We start from the raw sequence: 18,210 nt of genomic DNA, 5'->3' as shown, positions 1-18,210 counted from the left end.
AGTTGGTGGAGAGTCCTTTTGTCCCTCTGTGGGGGGTTTCTCCCACTAGGTTTATATCTGGGACTCTCCACCATTTGACCTTAGAACTGAAGAAGCTTCTCGGATGAGAGGTGAAACGTCTTCAAGTAACTTAAAGAAGTCCAGATGCTTTTCTTTGCAAGCTCCTTTGACAGCAGCTTTAAGCACAAAAATAAGGTGAATCACACCGATTCAAATGAGTGGAGGAGTCGTTCCTTAGAAGAGTAACCCTTTAAGACAGACTGCATAACAGATGGTATGAAAGACAGTAATGTTTACTGTTTCACAGGAATTCCAGTGTTTCCTTTGAATGTGTTCTCTTTGTTTAGCAGTTGTCTTGAAAAACGCTGTGTCACTTTCTGCTGACTGCAGCTCCTGCTTAGCATTTGCCACCTGTGCAGTTTTGCTGGTCTTTCTTCTGCATATTTGTATATGTTTGATCCCTTCAGGCTCTTACCTGGAAGATGATTGAAATAATTCCCAGTTCAGCATCCACTGCATGCTCAGCCTGGGCTCTGAGCCTAAAGTGCTGCATTATATAGATGGGTGAGCAAGCACTCTCTCTCACTCTAACACATGCACACATACATCTAACACCACAGGTCCACAGCTCTCTGCAGAGTCGCTGTGGTGATTATAGTCACCGCACAGCTTTGATGCAATGCAGATAAATTAAATGCCTACACGATCAATAGCTCAAATAATTACAATAAAAATTGATTTCTGTGACAGTAGTAGTAGTTTGATGTGCTTTGTTATCATTTAAAATCCTAATAATGAACTAATCATGGTTAGCAGTAAGGTAAAAACTCTGAAATGATGTAAATTTTTACCAAAAGATCTCAACATATCATTTTTTTAGAATAGAATAGCCTTTATTGTCATTGTACAGACTACAACGAAATTGGAGTGCCACTCCCTTGGTGCAAGTTTCAATAATAAATATAAATGTAAAATATAAAAAGTACAAAAAAAACCCAAAAACAATCGTAAGTACTCAAACAATAGTATGTACAATATATACAGGGATAGCAGCATTAATATAATCAATGTAATTAAAAATACTTAAGTAAATAGGTTAGGCAGGCAAATAAAGTCATCCAATTCAAGTAAGTGTCACTAAACCTCAAATAAGCCTTAACCTAAATTTATTTTTTTATCAACAAATCTGAAGCAATATTAAAGTGGTCCTGTTATTCTTTTCCTTTTTTGCTACACAGAGGGCTGTGAACCATATTCTTATATTGCTTCACATTATTTTTAATTTTAGACAAGGATAACCTGAGAAAATATAAAATGCAATTTTGAAATGATGACTTTATTCATTAAGGGTAAAACTATGCCATCTCAATCTGATTTAAGTCCAGACTTTAACTAGGCAACTCCAAAACCTTTTGGGGGGTTTTAGCGATTCGGAGGCAGACTTGCTGGTGTGTTTAAGATCATCGCCCTGCTGCAGAACCCAAGTGTGCTTCAGTTTCAGGGCATTAACTGAGAGTTGTAGATTGTACTTCATGATTTTCTGGTAAAGAGCAGAATTTATGTTTCCATCAATTATGGCAAGTGGTCCAGGTCCTGAAGCAGCAAAGCAGCCCCACATCATCACACTACCTGTTGGTCTCTTTTCATGAAATGCTGTGTTAGTTTTACACCAGATATAACGCGACTCAAACCATCCAAACTGTTCAACTTTTGTCTCGTCAGATCAAACCACCAACCTTCCGATTAGTAGATGACTTGCTCTACCACCTGAGCAATTCCAGTGAGCTCCTTAATGAGCAGACTGTGCGCTCTTGAAATAGTTTTCGTAGCCCACTCCTGGGAAGTTTCACCACTGTTCCAAGTTGCCTTTGGATAATGGCTGTCATTGTGGTTCACAGGAGTCCCAAAGCCTTAGAGATGGCCTTGTAATCCTTTCAGGACTGATAGATGCTAATGACTTGTTTCTCATCTGTTCGTGACACAATGTGTTGCTTTCTGAGATCTTTTAGCCTACTTCACTTTGTCACACAGGTTCTGTTTAAGTGATTTCTTGATTTAACAGGTCTGGCAATAATAAGCGCTGGGTGTGAAATTCAGTGCATTTAAAAAAAAAAAAAAGATTTAATAAGGGGTAGCAATTACTTTTTTTTTACTGCACTCACTGTATACTGTCAGTAAGTGGACACTTAATTATTGTCCACTTACAAATAATGAGGTCTTCCCATTGTGATTATGATGATTGGGATGAAGCTTTCCATGTCTGCTGGGGGCATGGAGCTAAAACAGCTAATTTCAAAGATGACAGACAGGCCCAGCGTGAGATAAATAACATTATTTTGAAATGTGAATCGTCCAAGGTTACTCTAGCAAAGTCCAAGAATAAAAATATGGAGTTGTTGTTAGTATAACAGACCCCCTTTAATGATCTAGGTGCGTTTGGCAGCTTTGAATGATAGCATCTATTGACCGGATAAAGAAAAAAATCCATAAACTGAAAACTACACACTAGGGCTGGGCCATATCATACCGTTCACGGTAATACCGGTATAATGTTGGGCAACGGCAAGAAAATGAAATATCGCGATAGGATATGGGTAAAACGCGCATGCGCAGTGCCTTTGTTTACATACGCACATGAAAAAGGCACGGCGGCGAAGGGCGAAAGCGGGTCGTTGAATGAAACGGATGAACCAGAATTGGTTTGTAAAAATGCTGCAACTTCAGTGGTGTAGAACTGGTTTTGTCCGTCAGATAGACAACAAAGCACAATTTTTGGTAGAGCATGCTAGTGGACCGTCGTTATTACCGTGTTTTTTGGAAAATACGGCACACTTAAAATCAATCCTTTGATTTTTCTGAAAATCGACAGAATCCTGTGTGCCTTATGTATGAATTCTGGTTGTGTTCACTGACCTCAAAACGATTTTATGTCGTACACGGCGCTCGAAAATCCGTCAAATGTTTTAGTACGACTTTGCTAAGCTACAAACCCGCACCGCTTGATGGATTGTCGGAGCATTATGGCTATATTAGGCAGGAGCCTCGCGGAGTGATACGTACGGTGCTTCAACATAATATTACCGTATTGTGTGTTTATAACCTCTTTTTAAGTTTTGTGGATATTATACATGGTTATGCTGAGGATATGTCGGGAAATTTCCACTGGAAATGCCTTTTGGTTAAACTGTCAGCAAGGAATTTGCACTGTTACATTTTTATATAACTTTAATGCAAAAAACAGCTGCTTAAGTGAAAATGCATTGATGGGTTTTTTGCACTAATAAAATTGTGGAGTTGTAAAGTATTTTGTCTAGTGTCAATTATATTGTCAGTTATATCGTTATCGCAAATTTTCAAATCTATATCGTGATAAATATTTTTGGTCTTATCGCCCTGCTCTACTACACACAGAATGCTCAGTGGTGAACAAATAAACAAAGAAGGTCCCACTTTGTCAGTCACTGCTAGCCTAAAATCCATCCAGAAACACACAGAAACCAAAAAAGATCTTCACTTGATTAAACTGAGCACATCTACAAAATATCACACAGGTCGATAAAACACTAATGATTTATTCTGTATTTTATATCTACTTGCATTCAGTTCAATTCTTGCTAAATGTTGACTTTAAAGACTGGAGCTACATCGTCACGATAATACAAAAATATACAAGATAATAAAAAAAGCTTCATTGTTTAGAATGTTATTCAGAATACGTTGCTGGTTTCTGTCAAGTCATCTCCAGGCTCATAAAGAGCCACATCACACTGACCTCTGACCTCGGAGGAGAAGTGGGCAGAGTGGCGAGTTATAAACAGCTGCAGCTGCTGATCAAGGTCGCAGCACTTGAGGTCGACGTCCCAGGATCGAATTCCTGCCAGGAAGAAAGACAATGATTGTTCAAGGACAACGTGATGCAGTGAAGCACAGGCATTGGTGAAACTAAGCAAACTTTTCTGAGCCTTTCTTTTATCTGTGTACTTGAGGTAACCTTTTATCAGATGCTGCTGTCGTGTCTTGTCTTTCCTCAACTCGCTTTCTGAATTCTGTTTGGGTTTTGGGGAAGGTCAATGACCTGAAACCACTTCATATGTTCAAAATGTCCAGAAACTCAAAGCATCACGTGCTTTTCTCATTTCAGAAATACTAACCTTAAAAACCAGTGAAAGCACATTATATCCACAGCAGTATTACAGCCTGTGATGACTTTTAGTCAGCTAAAGGTTTCTGACATGACATCATGCACACATTGCTTGAAACTTGTCCACTATATTGGATGTAATACATTTTTATGAGAGTGTGAACAGGGTCTTATTCACTTTACCCTAAAAGTGAATAAAATGCCATTGTGTCACATGTCCAAAATGGCAGACGAGTTAATGTCACATGGCTAGTGGTCAGTTCTGTGTGGTAAAGGTAGATGTGGAAGCTAGCTGCTCAATATTGATGGGTCTAGCCTTGATTTTGGTTTTGGTGATTTTATGAAGGTCTTTTGAACAGTTTACACCCTGTTGTATGCTAATCTGCCTCATTTGTCTGGTGAACACTGTAAATTAGTTACACATAAGGTGAAAATAATTCAGAAATCCAATCCGTTCTTAGATTTCTTTAAAGCTCTGAGTGTTTGTAAAACCATCGGTGGGCTTATTAATTGTAATTGGAAGCCACAGGACTTTGCCTAGAGTTGGATATCTGACCAAACTGAGTAGAATAAGAAAAATCCCACGATCGCCAAGCTTTAGACGCCCTCTGAAAAGATGGGGTAACATAACAGAGAAATGAGCATCTCATCACACCTTTTCATTTAGGCTTTCATAGCTGACTAGCTATGACTGCCTACTTAAAATATGGTAAACTATCTTTAAAAGATTCTGAGAGTACAACAAGACAAATAATTGGTCTTCTTCTGTAACCCTTTCTAACTTTTGTTATGACATTTAAGAGTAAGCAGGAGTTCCTGTATTCTCTGGTCTTACAGGTCAAAAAATAAACTGTTCGGGCAGTTTTGTGTTTGTCAGCTATGTGTCTGACAAACACTCACCATTACCTGGCTAATCCCATTCCTACAGTATAGCTTGTGATAGTAGCAACATGTCAGGGGTAGGCTAATCTAAACTAAATCTATATTTGGAAAGAAAGAGAGAGAAAAAAATCCCATTACTCCAGCAATGCATGTGTAAGTCTTTCTTTGTAAGAGCACAAAAATCCAAAAGGGGCCACTTCCATGAGAAAAAACAAAACAAAACAGTATACTGAACATGTACATGTACTGCTTGTCCATTTTTTTCCCATATGGGCAGAGAGGTCCTTGAAGAAAACCTGCTGAGATTGATCCAGTTAAGTTCAAGACTGAATCTTATTGACTCTTCAGTCCTTTGAATTACAAGGCTCCAGTGCATCTGGCTACTAACCATGTGTTAGCTTGTTAATATGTGTAAATGGAGTGTTGATGGCTTATAACAAAAAAAGGCACGCTTCAACAGACAATAGATATCAAGAAGGTACTGAGCAGGTACTGCATTATTATCAGATAATCGGGGCAGCTCTCTCTCTCCCTCTCTCTCCCTCTCTCTCTCGCTCTCTCATCGTCAAACTTCAGAGGGAACTTATGTCAGATCTCATCCAGCAGGACGGAAACCAATGCACACGCCTCTCTCATCTCACCCACTTCTGGATTCCTTTACTCACAGCAAGAAATTAGATTTAAATTTTTTTCCAAATCCATACCCCTCTGCTTAAATGCCCTTAACAGAGTAGAAAATGTTCCATGACTACAGACTGCAGTCTGTGCACAGAGATGCTGTATCACTCTTACTGTTCTGTCTTTCTTTGCACTACCAGATGCATAAAAATGATAACCTTCTAGAGGCACAATATTACATTTTCATCACAATCCCCATGACAACATAACTGTTGGCATCGAGAGAAGACTAAAGGACAGGGCAAATTATGATAATAACAAAGGCCTTCTTATTTTTGATCGACCCATCATAGAGGATGACATCTGTCAGCAAGTTAATAGAGTCAACATTTCAAACACTGTAATTAGTCTCACACATTAATGGCTGTTTATAGGCAAGAAAGGATTCACCAGTTTCTGCATATGCTGGCGTGAGGAGTTCCAGTCGAGTACATTTTTAGGCGTTTCTAAAGAAACCTCCTTTGTGTCTGTGCAAAAAACAGATGTCTGGATATGACGCTGCAAAATACGTAGGCAAGGAATACGATCTCTGGTACTGGAAGCTTTCTGGGTTTGGCTTCAGTTTGTAGTTCACTTTTAGTTTGTATTTTACTGATCAGCCACGTTTGAACAGGTTTTTGGTTGCATGCAGGTAAAACTGTCAATGTGGAGAACAAAAGAGGAAAACGCTTTTGCAGGAATGCAGTCTCAGAACCATCTGCTGTAAACTGACCAATTTAGCTTTCTAATAGCCTATATTTAATATCTGAGCAGCTGGGGCTGAAAATTGCCTGTTAGGCCTCACCTTGCTGATTGAAGTCACTGAAGTGGGCGTCTCGATCGCGTTTGTGTTACTATTTTGTTTGTTTTAATGGAATTATCTGTCAAACAATAATAACACTGAAAATAATAAGAGAAGAGAATGAAATTCTACAACATTATTATCTGTTGCTTAGCACTGACTTGTGTATCTGTGCACCGAAACCACTCAGTTTGCCAGCTAACGTCTCAGCACTCCACCCTCTCTTCCAGTGTGAAGAGTTGCTGCTTGTATATCACAATAGATTTGATATTTTTGGGTTTTGGTTTCCCCACATCTTTGTAACAATAAAATAAATCATTAATTTAAAAACCTTAAAAATATTTACTTATTTACATATCTATAAAAAGTAATTCGTTAACTGAACCCATTCACAAGTTCAAATAAGTCACCTAAACTAATGAGAAGCCTGGTTGGACTGACTTTATACATGCAGAAGAAAACCTCTGACTTCTGGTTGTCGGCATCTGCTCAAAGTGAGTCTCTCAGACAGTCCACGTTAATTTCAAATAAATTACTTATTTTTAAAAACGAACAATGCTCTTCATCACATGGATTGTAAGTTAATCGTACCTGTAGTTCCTAATCTTACTGTATGTAAGGTCTTCTTGTGAAACCTCTCCAAGTAAGGCATAGTTTTCATTCCCATGTTTAATGAGTGGCATTAAAATATCCTTAATGAGGCTAAAATTATGAATTAAACAGTTCAGCACACCGCAGGAAATGTGAAATATAAAATAAAGTCATTTGGTTTAGTCTTGTCAATGTGCAGAGTCAGTAGTGGGTTTATGAAAAATTCATGTTCATCTGAATAAGACCTTAAGCAGAGCACGGCCAGTAAAGCTGGCCAACAACCACCCTGTGTACTCTGGGAATGTCCCTATAATACAGTGTTTGGAGCTGCAGCAGGACAGGAGAATGGGAAGGTTGTTAAAGGCTAATAATAGCATAAAAACAACATATAGTTTTTGAATGAGTCATTTACTACACTATGTGTAGAATATTTCCTCTTTCCCCACTTTGAGATACGGAGAAAGGATTATAACTGCTTAATGCTGCAGACTGCCTACAGGTAGGCTTTATGGCAAAGTTTTTCAATAGTGTCTAAATGAATCAAATCCAAAATATGAACTTGCAGTTTTTTTCCAGCTCGCAGCACATTTGAAGAAGAAATTATAGAAATGAAAGGATTTAAACAGAAAAGTTGGGCACTGATTCTGATGTAATAATCATTAAGCTGAGCGAGTGGTCAGCTTGTGTTCAATAATAAATACAAGTTGTTTCATGAACTACTGAAAGCCTTAATACTTCAATATCACAGGATATATAATTTTTTTTAAAAGCCAGCCTCAGTGTTAACTTTCAAAGCACCCATGGGCAGACTGGGGGCCAATAACCATCACAATCATACCTAACTAAACACCCCCGCTAAACATTATATTAATAAATCTTGCAGTAAATGGCAGTAATGAGTCTGTACTAGTGTTGATTCAAAAAAAAAAGGCACTACACTTGTCATGACCCTCTGAAACAAACTGTAGATTAAGTATATAGGTGTATGCATTAGTCTATATGTATAACAGAATGTGCACGTAAGAAATGAGTTAGATCTAGGTGATTGTAAAGGCTTATATGACATTTACACTAAGTGGATTGTTTTATCTAAGCAATCTTTTCATTTTTAACATCAGAAGGAGCCAGATACCCTGTAATCTGTAAAAAGGTGAATTTGGTCAATAGCCTCAACCCCAACTGGTGGTGACAGATGGCCCCGCCCCTCCCTGAGCCTGGTTGTGTTGGAGGTTTCTTCCTGTTAAAAGGGAGTTTTTCTTTGCCACTCCTGCCAAGTGACCCCAACAATCAGACAACTCTTGTAGTTTTCTGATTGTCTGGGTTTTCTCTTTTTTATTGTAAGATCTTGTTTTGATGTGATGCTATATAAATAAAATTGAATTGATTAGTAAAATAATCCAGTGTGTCTGCTGCATTAATGGAGTTTTAGAAAAATGCTTTATCTATATCTATATCAATATAATCCTCGGGAAAAATGTTGCCCATCCTTGTTTTAAAGCGCAAATGTCACTTGCTACATGAGCACCATGTTTGCTGATAATATAAATCATAAATGACCAAAGTGCTCAGGGGAAAAAATGGCATAAATGTGACATTTGTCAGTAGTAGGGAGATGTAGATCTCAGTCATTCAGATTTCAGTCAACTGATTTCGCTGTCTTACCCCTCCCAATAATCCTAACTACAGTGGTTACTGTATATATAAAAACAAGTTTTTTTCCATCATGGCTGGCCAGCGTGTTTTCTCCAATAGTTTGGACCAGATCCATATCCCCTGAGATCCCTATCGGTGGAAGACTGTTTACCTCAGCCGCCAATGCTGCATGAGAAGCATTCCCATCTGTTCACATCATTCTGGAAAAGGCTGTAAAATTTTGTGAAAAGAGTCCAGGTATGGAGTCAAAGAACCTCACTTCTGACTGATGACAGCGATACTGAGGTGAGCTGTTAAGGATGTCGAGAACTTTTCTGTCAGTAAGCGCAGCTGCTGTTAGCTGCTGTTAGCTGCTGTTAGCCAGTGTAAGTGAAAGTACCTTTGAAGAAAATGTAACTCATATGTTTGTGAGAATGTAATCAAACTCAGAGGGAAAATGTGATTTTTGAGGCAAATAAACCTAACATTAGTTGGTATATTGTTAGTTTATAACCTGCTGTTGTTGGTGTTTACTCAGCTCTTGTTTTGGCACCTGTCTGCAAATCTATCTCCCTTTGCATTTTTGCTTCTTTGATGAAGGGAACTCCTTTGATGATAAAACAGGTATGATGCTTCATATCTTAAATTCTGAAGGTGCAGACAGGAATTGAACTCTCCCTCCACATGGGAATTTCTACAAACTGCAAACCCACTCCTCTGTATTTTAAATGGGTTCAATGTAAGTTCATTGAAACACATCAATTTGTTGGAAGACATAATCATACACTACTCAATGTATGTTTGTCAGTGTATGTCCTTTTTCTATTAAATCACCATAAAAACATAAACCGGCTGTACCTTTAAGATGATCATCTGTTTATCTCATTATTTTCATTCGCTCTTTTTTAGTTATTGTTAGTTTAAAAAAAACTGTTAAGGATGTAATCATTTTTCAGTTCCTAACTTTTATTTTTCTTTAGAAAGGTGCCAAGTGTACTATGCACTTGCAAAACTAACCTAATAAAATAAGAATATAAAAGAACCTGTCATTATTTTTAATTTTTCAGTGTTTTCACATCAAATTCATTATCAGAACCTGTCTGATGAGGTTTTCAAGTTAACTGCCTTCATAAAGATCAGCACTGCAATGCCAATTTCTCATTATATTCTGACCTTTTGTATAAGCATTAGCCTGTTGTTTCAAAAGACTTGGGGCACGTCATGTCAACCAAAGGATTAACCAAAATGTGGCCATTTAACCAGCAATGAAATGAACCATCAGCTTTAGCAAAATGAAGATTCTGGCCTTTTGCTTTGATGAAATTACAACACTGCAGTAAGGGTGACTTGTTGCAGGCCTACACGGGGACCCTGCAGCTGAGGTGTAATGTGAGTCGACAGCAGGTCTTTTACTTTGAGTCACGCTTAAAACACCGACCTGGGAAAATCGATGCAGTAATGAGCTGAGTGGGTGTGACACTGAGCTTGTGATCACAAGAGGAGGTCAGACGGGACGCACAGGGGTTGATATGGCATTGCAACGGGAACAGCTTAGATTGGCAACGGTGGCGCAGAAAATAGCTGACAAGCGTGCTCCTGAAACATCTTTCACACAACAAAGCATTTACTCTCTAAACTTCAGACAGCCCTCAGTGACAAGAACGACTGCAAGCTGCTGCAGTTCCACAGGAGAAGGAAGAGGAGGAGGGTTTCAACTCAGAGTAGCGCTGAGATATTCACCCGAGTAATGATGGCAAAATAATCAGTCCAGCAGGAAACTGAAAACTCTTCCCTCATTGTGTCTGGGAAACAGTTGTGTTCTTGTTGCTGGGCAAAGCCTACAAAGTTTGTGTGTTTACTGATTTGACTTGACATCACTGCAACAAAGAAGGAAAAAAACAAAAAAAACAAAAACACTATAGTGACACTCCAAGCACAAAAACACACTCGGATGCCTGAAAACACAAACTATTTTCTTTTCTTTTTAACTAAAGACTTCCTGTGCAGATTGTGATCTGCTGACATGCTGATTTATGTCTCTTTATCTGGTAAATGGTGAGTGTTTGTAGGTGTTTAGTGCAGTATTTGGAGCTCCAAGAGAGATTTTGGCCAAACTGCTGCACTATTAAATTCCATTCTGCCTCTTATGAGTCTGCAGTTTTTACAGCAACACTCTGTGGGTAAGGAAAATGCGTAGTGTCCCATGGTGCAATGCTGCAGTAACGGCTTCTGCCTATGGATACTATCCCATCATTGCGTCAAAACACGTCTCTCCTGTTGCTGTTCCATGTTTGCTGCACACTGAATCACGGAAGACACACGGGTAATAAAGCGGATGGACGTCCGTCACTCACCCCGCTCTATCTGCGCTCTGGCGGTGTCCAGCTGGTGCTCGGTGCCGATCTCCCCAATCACTAGCAGCATGTAGTAGCTGCCCCGGTTGAACGGCACCCCTCGCCGGCGTCTCCCCGCGCCTCTGCGGTGCCCTAATCGCCCCTCGCACCCCGGCAGCGGCGCGCTGAAGTCCTCGTCTTCCTCCACCACCGGGAGCGCACCTCGCACGGGGATCTCCATGGCAACAACCCCCGGAGCCGACGCCGGGGCTGACTCCATCGCCATGACAACTACCGGTGTGAACGAGGGGAAGAGCCTGGTAGGGTGGGGGCGGGAGTGGAGGATGAGGATGGAGGACGCTGAGAGGTGAGGAAGGGGAGGGAGGTGAAGACAGGTGATAGCAAACGGGCCAGAAATCCAAAAGAAATTTCCGCCTAAACTTTCAAAATAAGAGCGCTTTCGTGAAAGTGCTGTTTTATACATTTAGCAAGCCGGATCCAATCCGTTATTTTAGTTTTGTTACATTTGTGATGTTTTACTTATAGATCATATAAAATTATATTCAAGGTGCGATATGTGGGGGGGGGGGGGGGGAGAAAACAAATCTGAGCTGCTGTCAGTGTAATGTTTATCAATTCTGCAAGTCTCAATTTAATTTTATTTATACAGCACCAAATCACAACAACAGTCGCCTCAAGGCGCTTTGTATTGTAAGGTAGACCCTACAATAATACACAAACTTGAACTATGAACTTGAACTAACGGCAGATGAAAAAGAGCAGATGATTCTCTGCTACAGAGTTACGGTGAAGGAAATAATAATTTGATGATTATGATGATTATGATTATTCTGAATTTTCTCACCCTCAAAGAAAGGAACAGTCTACAATGTTAGATTCATTTTAATAGAGGGAGACAAAGTATCAATAAAAAAATTCACATTAAATATAAGGTATTAACTGATTTGTGTGTCACTGAGTGAAATAAGTATTCCTTCCCCTACAATCCAACCAGAAGTCTGGCTCCCACAGATTGGGTGTGTGCCCATGTGATATACGGTTTACAATCAATTAATCACAGATATACTACACTAAATTGGTTTAAAATCTTGAAGCACCTGCAAGGTCCCACTGTTCAAGCAAGCAGCAGTACAGGTCCATCTTAAATCTACCAGTAAGTGCTAAATGATTCAGTGAAGGCTTGGGAGAAAGTGCTGTGGGGGGAGAAGAAGTATAAATTGAGTTATTTTGCATAAACTAGACCCGCAATGATTGGAGAAGACAAATGCTTAGTGTTGTAAAGGTTCACCTTTCAGCACATTCACTTCACTGGATGCACCTTGTTTCTTTTCCTCACCTTTGATTGGGTGTGGTGCTTTCCCTTAATTGTGCTCACCTGCCACTCGTTATATAAGGACTGCACTCACCTACAGCTCATGCTTTCTTCACTCCCACATGGGGCAGCAGCTGAGGTGAGTTTCTGTATTATTTTGAGTTACTTAAAATCTCACTATTTCCTTTCAGAGATAGCATTCCATGTGTGTCTTTCCATTGCTCATTATTCAATAAAATGAAAACCCTGCAAGTGATTGCTGACTGTTCATTCTCATCCTGACCGGATGAGCCCCTGATGGTAACAATCTCCAACCTCCTCTGAACCTTCCTCCAAAACACTTAGTATGACCAAAGCTTCGAGTTACCAAGAAACTTAAAGGATTTAAAGTGTCTAAAAATAGGAGTGAGCCAAAATCCCTCATGAGATGTGTGCAAACCTGGTGGACCAAACATCTCACTGCTGTGCTTGCCAAAAAGGATTTCACCACCAAGTCATATTTTCACTCAGTTACATGCAGTGTTGGTCAAGTTACTTGAAAAAGTAATCAGTAACTAATTACTGATTACTTCCCCAAAAAAGTAATCCTGCTACTCTGATTACTTATTTTCAAAAGTAATTAATTACTTAATTACTTTTTAAAAACTATTTACAACCTGAATAGGTGATAAAGCGATAGATCTTTCAGCCCAATTCTACCATCATACAATGTAATCAAATGGAAAAGTCCCTTTTTAAAACTTGTGTTATTAGTTTTAATCTTTATGCATCAAGCAAAAATTTAATTAAATTTTATATGCAACATTCTCTGACTGGAAGAAATTTGTTTAATATTTAAACCTATTTTCTGCACATTCCAGCACAAACTAATTTTTTTTGTGTTTACACTCAGTCTTTCAAATAGATGCAAGTAAAACACAGCAGAAAATAAAGTCAAAGACTCAGCGGTCCTTTTGCTCTATTTTCACCTGTAAAGCAGGAGTTGGGTAGGCGGAGGTTTACCCTGGTGCAGGTGTGCTGCGGTCAGTTGAAGAATCCGCGAGTTTGAGTTTCCCATTACGTCATAGCGCACTTGGTGCTTGCTTGGAAGTTTAGGGGTTTTTTTCGCTGTAAAAATAAGTTTTCTTCCCACGCACGATGGACGCTAATGTTTTTGTCACTTTTTATGGAATCAAACTCAAAGTAAGGTCAGTACTTCCACGCTTTAAACGCTGCACGCTCATACTCTCTCCCACAATGATATATTATCCATTGTTGATCTGCACACAGCTGTTGTCACAAACGTCGCACTCGCTTACGTTTTGACCCTATGCAACCCGGATCCGATCATGGTATGACGGCGTGAACGGCACAAATCCGATATTTTCAAATCCCATCTGGGTCACTTTCGTATGTGGTAGCTACTGAATCCGAAACATATCCGATGTCTTAGAAAGCGACTGCTGTTTGAACAGTCATGTCGCATTAAATCAGTCTTTTACGTCACTGACACAAGACAGACGCCAATTATCAGCGCCGGAGAAGACATCGCAAACGCTTCCTGGCCAATAAGTGTAGATGTTAGTGAAACTGTTGGGAAGACAACAAACGAACATTTTATTTGTACTGTATAATCTGCAGATTCTGACAAATCTGCAACTATCCTTTGAAGCACCGCTCCTCTAAAACAGCAATAAGGATCATTATTAGGTCATCTACATTATTATGTAAATAACAAAACTTAAAGCAAAAATTGGGAAACGTAAAGTCCGAAGTCTTTATATTAAGGGCATCAGTCAAACAATATTGTTTGCTCTGGGTCTAAACAGAGCACGTTGTGTGTGACGTTCTTTTGCGCATGCGGGCCGCTTTGAGCGTTCACACTAGAGCGCGTTTGCTGTCGCAATTTATTTGTAGTGTGAACAAGCAGACAAAAAAAAAAAATCTGATTTGATCAAAAAAAATCGGAATTGAGCATTAAGACCTGCAGTGTGAACGTAGCCTAAGGAATGTTGACAACGCAACCCGGGAAGAGAGTTACACCTCAGGAAAGATTTTTATAGCCATATAGATATTACACTAGCTACCAAAGCCCACAGGCTCGTTATTAACAGCAGAGGTGAGGCAGATCAGTTTTACAAATCAAAATTAAGAAAAACTAAAAGCATAGAACTGTAAGATCAGAGAAATTCTTAGGGTAGCAGGGCTGAGACTGCAACACTCTTATTTAAAACACTTTATTAACAAACAGTGATTAAAACAGGCTCGCTACCACAGTGCTACCCTAGTAAAATAACTAAACAAAACGGTGGAGACAGACCAGTTGAGGAGGCAACCTACAGAGAGGAGCGTCCAAGGGTGCCACCAATTACTCACCCGTGTAGTTCCACTGCAAACCTCACTGTCACTCACATTGCACCATTTAGATTTCAATCTACCCATGCCCGGTGTGTACACTCATGCATCGGGGAGGGGATTCCACCTCACGTGCCTAGCCCCTCAACAAGCGGCCGCACCTCCACTAAAGCAACAAAACAAAGCAATAACTAGTTGAACAAATTAGTAAAAGATGAATAAAACAAAGACACCCTAAGTTACAGTTCTTTATAAAAGATTGATTAAAATGTATAAAACAATTTGGAGTAAAAGACCATAAAACCAGGAGTCAGGTGAGGCCACTCCATAAACGTTTGTAAGATGACAACAAAACAGAATAAAACTAAACAATACAGCAGCAGTATGGCACAATCCTGTAACAAAAGAGGGAAACAGTCGTCAAGGTCCACTCTACTACACACAAACACAACACAAAAGTCCCACTGACCACTATCTAAAGGGCAATACTGAAATGAGCAGCTTTCCTGAGATCTGCAGTGCTTAGCTGCCTAACGCTCTCAGCCACCTTGGATGGGAAAAGACTACCAAGTGCCTCCACATGGTTGTGAAGCACAGCTGTTTCTTATAAGGTTGCTAATTATCAGCTGGGAAGGTGTGGATGTTAGTGCTGCATTTGCGGACATTATGTAAAATCCTACCCCAAAATCTACTTCACTACATTTGTAAGTGTGCAATTTTACAGTCACCAGGGGATCAAACAATTACTTCCCCCGACTGTAAATCATATTGTAGAAGGTAACAGCAAGTATCAAAGATTAAAGATGTCTGTCTTTGTGGCATCAGTCTGTTAGAGAAAGTGCTCTACTGCCTGTCCAGTAAGTGGTGAAGAGGGGGGTCAGGATTATCCCTGATGGATAACAGTTTGTTCACAGCTCCAAATGTTTCCATTTTACAGCCAATCACAGAACCAGCCCTCCCAATCAGTTTTTTCAGTCTTTTGGTGTCACCAGCTTCAATGCTCATCAGACCAGAGCAAAGTGTCCTGTCTGCCACAACAGACTGACAGAAAATTCCCCGCATTTTGATTGAGAAGTTGAAGGATCTCAGCTTTATGAAATAGTGCACTGTGTTGGTTTCTTTGTACTCCTCCTACCCTGCACCTATACATCTAACCACTGCAGAGTATTTGTGTAGGTGGCATGGCCTAGACCCAGAGTTGTACTGGAAGTCTTAGATGAACAACAATGACGATTTCTGTAAATATTTGTAAAGTAAGATGAGCTAATGACAGCCAATCACAAGTATTTGCCCTCAGTGTCAAAGTCACGTCCACCACTCACTTTTCATGGACTGATTCTGTATATAGCACTTTTCTACTCTACCTGAGCACTCAAAGCGCTTTATACAACTTACCTCATTCACCCATTCAAAGGGATTGAACGATCAACCTTCTGATTAGAATGTGACCTGCTCTACCTCCTGAGCTACAGCTACCCCATGCTTTCAAAACGCCAAGATGCTAACACCGAAAACACTTAGCTCAGAACTTCATAACACGACTTCACTAACCAGTGGATGTCATGTGACCGTCTTCACTTTTTATACCATCTATGGATGCAGCACTTACAACGGTTACACGTTTAATACAATATCAAAAGCATCGAGTGTGTCGTTCACAACATTGTTGTAGATTTTCTCCGGATAACCCTCTCCCCACCCGACACCATCCTCCAATGGTAGCCTGACTCAGCAGAACACTGTGGCTCAACCAAGCCTCCAAATGCTGACCCAGCCTTCCAGCTCCCCGTACTTCAGTCAGATTGAGCATCCATGAGAAGTATGAAGGTCCAGACTGGCAGCACACAAGTCACAAGTCCTGGTGTCAGAAAGCACACGTTACCCCCAATGTCATGTATCCATGTGCCAACAGGTCAGAGCTTTTAACTGGCACAAAGGGGACCTTACACAGATGGTTTACGTGTAGCATGTTTATGCCCACGTCTCCTCTTACACTGTATGAATGTTCAATTAGGTTTGTTTTTTGTTTTTTTGCTTGTTTTCTTTGTTTTGTCGTGGGGTTGTTTTTTTGGAGGGGGGGGGGGGGGGTTAAAAGCAAAACTCTAGGCTCTAGGCAAGTGAGAGTTATAGAAGTAAAGCTTGATCAGACTGCTCTAAACATCAGTCAGGCACTAATTCTGCCTCCCAGTCTTAACTCTGGATTCAGATGGTGTCTAGTAGAATGGATGCAGTGCAGAGGACTTATTCAAATGATCTGCAGAAAATTCAAGTTTCTTCAGACTTTAAATGTCTTTAGCAACAGTGAGGACAAACTGATGAAAACACAAAAAGAACACAGCATTAAAATAGGCTTCCTTCCTTCCTTCCTTCCTTCCTTCCTTCCTTCCTTCCTTCCTTCCTTCCTTCCTTCCTTCCTTTCTTTCTTTCTGCTCACACAAATGATCCTCATTCAGCTTTTTCCTGGTTGACCTTGAGCTTGGCACATTTTGGAGCGTAGTGGAGGGAATCTCAGCATAAACTGTCAGCACCACACTGAGAGGATAACACGAAGGTTTGCATCAACTACTGGCTTTTGTCTCCCTCTACCTACAAACAACATAATACATGGCAGGAGCTGGTGGTGAAGGACTGAACATATATGACTGTTTATGCATTTACATCTTTTTTGCTTTTGCTCAATAAGCATCTTTCGATGCCAGTGTTAAAAATAAAAGCAGCACTTGCGCTTCATCATGTTTGGTAAGGTTACTGGATATTACAGTTAGCTGTCTGTAATATCCAGTAACTTTACAGGAGCTCCAGTCAAAAAAGGCAGAAATAAACTGTGTGTAGCATCCCACCCTGTGTGGATACCTCACCACAGGCTTTTGCTGCAAGTCTCTCTGACAGTGAGTCAGCACTTCTAACCACACAGCACCTAACCACAGCCATGCTTCCCTCTAGTGGTAAAACTACAGTCTTTTGTCTCACCACACTTTAGCAGATGATGTAATCCATGTGCAGTTGTATTATGTCAAGGCTGACTCACCTGAATGTACAGTGCTGGCTCTTTTTATAAACTGGAAAGCATTTCTTGGTGTATTTGTTTTTCTCCTCCGATGGAGGAGGAGGAGAAATGCGTCTTTCTTTAAATAAATTGACGATTATTTTATTGACACTGACTTGCTGCTATTCACTTGGGGATCCGATATTCTGATCTGGTCAGTACTTCAGAGAAGTAGCAGAGAAGAACATTTTGATGCACAGTTAAGATTAAAGCAGCTAACGTATAGCAGGGCTCTACCTCGCCATCTTTTGGACAAACTGTGTTTAAAAGCCATTGTTGTCAAACTGATGCTGAAACACTGCATCTCTGTGACACAGCTGATTACTTTTTTATTCTACACACATCAACCTCAACCCCAGAGAACTTTTTAAAACTGGCAGAATTTATATGTGACTCAAATGTTGTGAAACAAGTTGTGAAAAATATCAATTAAGAAGCCTTAAAAGTGCTTTTAGTTAA

At 40.0% G+C, this 18,210-nt stretch overlaps 1 protein-coding gene across 1 annotated transcript in view; it reads right to left on the bottom strand.

Annotated features, from left to right (window-relative positions):
• The window catches only part of map1ab (microtubule-associated protein 1Ab), a 92,027-nt gene extending 80,627 nt beyond the window's left edge, over positions 1–11,400 (bottom strand). The window contains exons 1-2 of the mRNA XM_086299396.1: positions 11,060–11,400; positions 3,773–3,874 (exon numbers count right to left, since the gene is read on the bottom strand). Coding sequence (XP_086155522.1) covers positions 3,773–3,874; positions 11,060–11,324 — 367 coding nt within the window. The 5' untranslated portion in view covers positions 11,325–11,400. The remainder of the gene's footprint in view (positions 1–3,772; positions 3,875–11,059) is intronic.
• Positions 11,401–18,210: the final 6,810 nt, after the last annotated feature.

The sequence above is a fragment of the Aulonocara sp. 'chitande type north' Nkhata Bay genome, linkage group LG7 (assembly GCF_057382095.1).
Source record: "Aulonocara sp. 'chitande type north' Nkhata Bay isolate Kocher_YH1m ecotype deep benthic linkage group LG7, A_spYH_male_GT1.1, whole genome shotgun sequence".
In the NCBI taxonomy this organism is placed as follows: domain Eukaryota; kingdom Metazoa; phylum Chordata; class Actinopteri; order Cichliformes; family Cichlidae; genus Aulonocara; species Aulonocara sp. 'chitande type north' Nkhata Bay.
The sequence above is the reverse complement of the archived record's forward strand: the minus strand, read 5'-3'. Positions and strand labels throughout refer to the sequence as shown.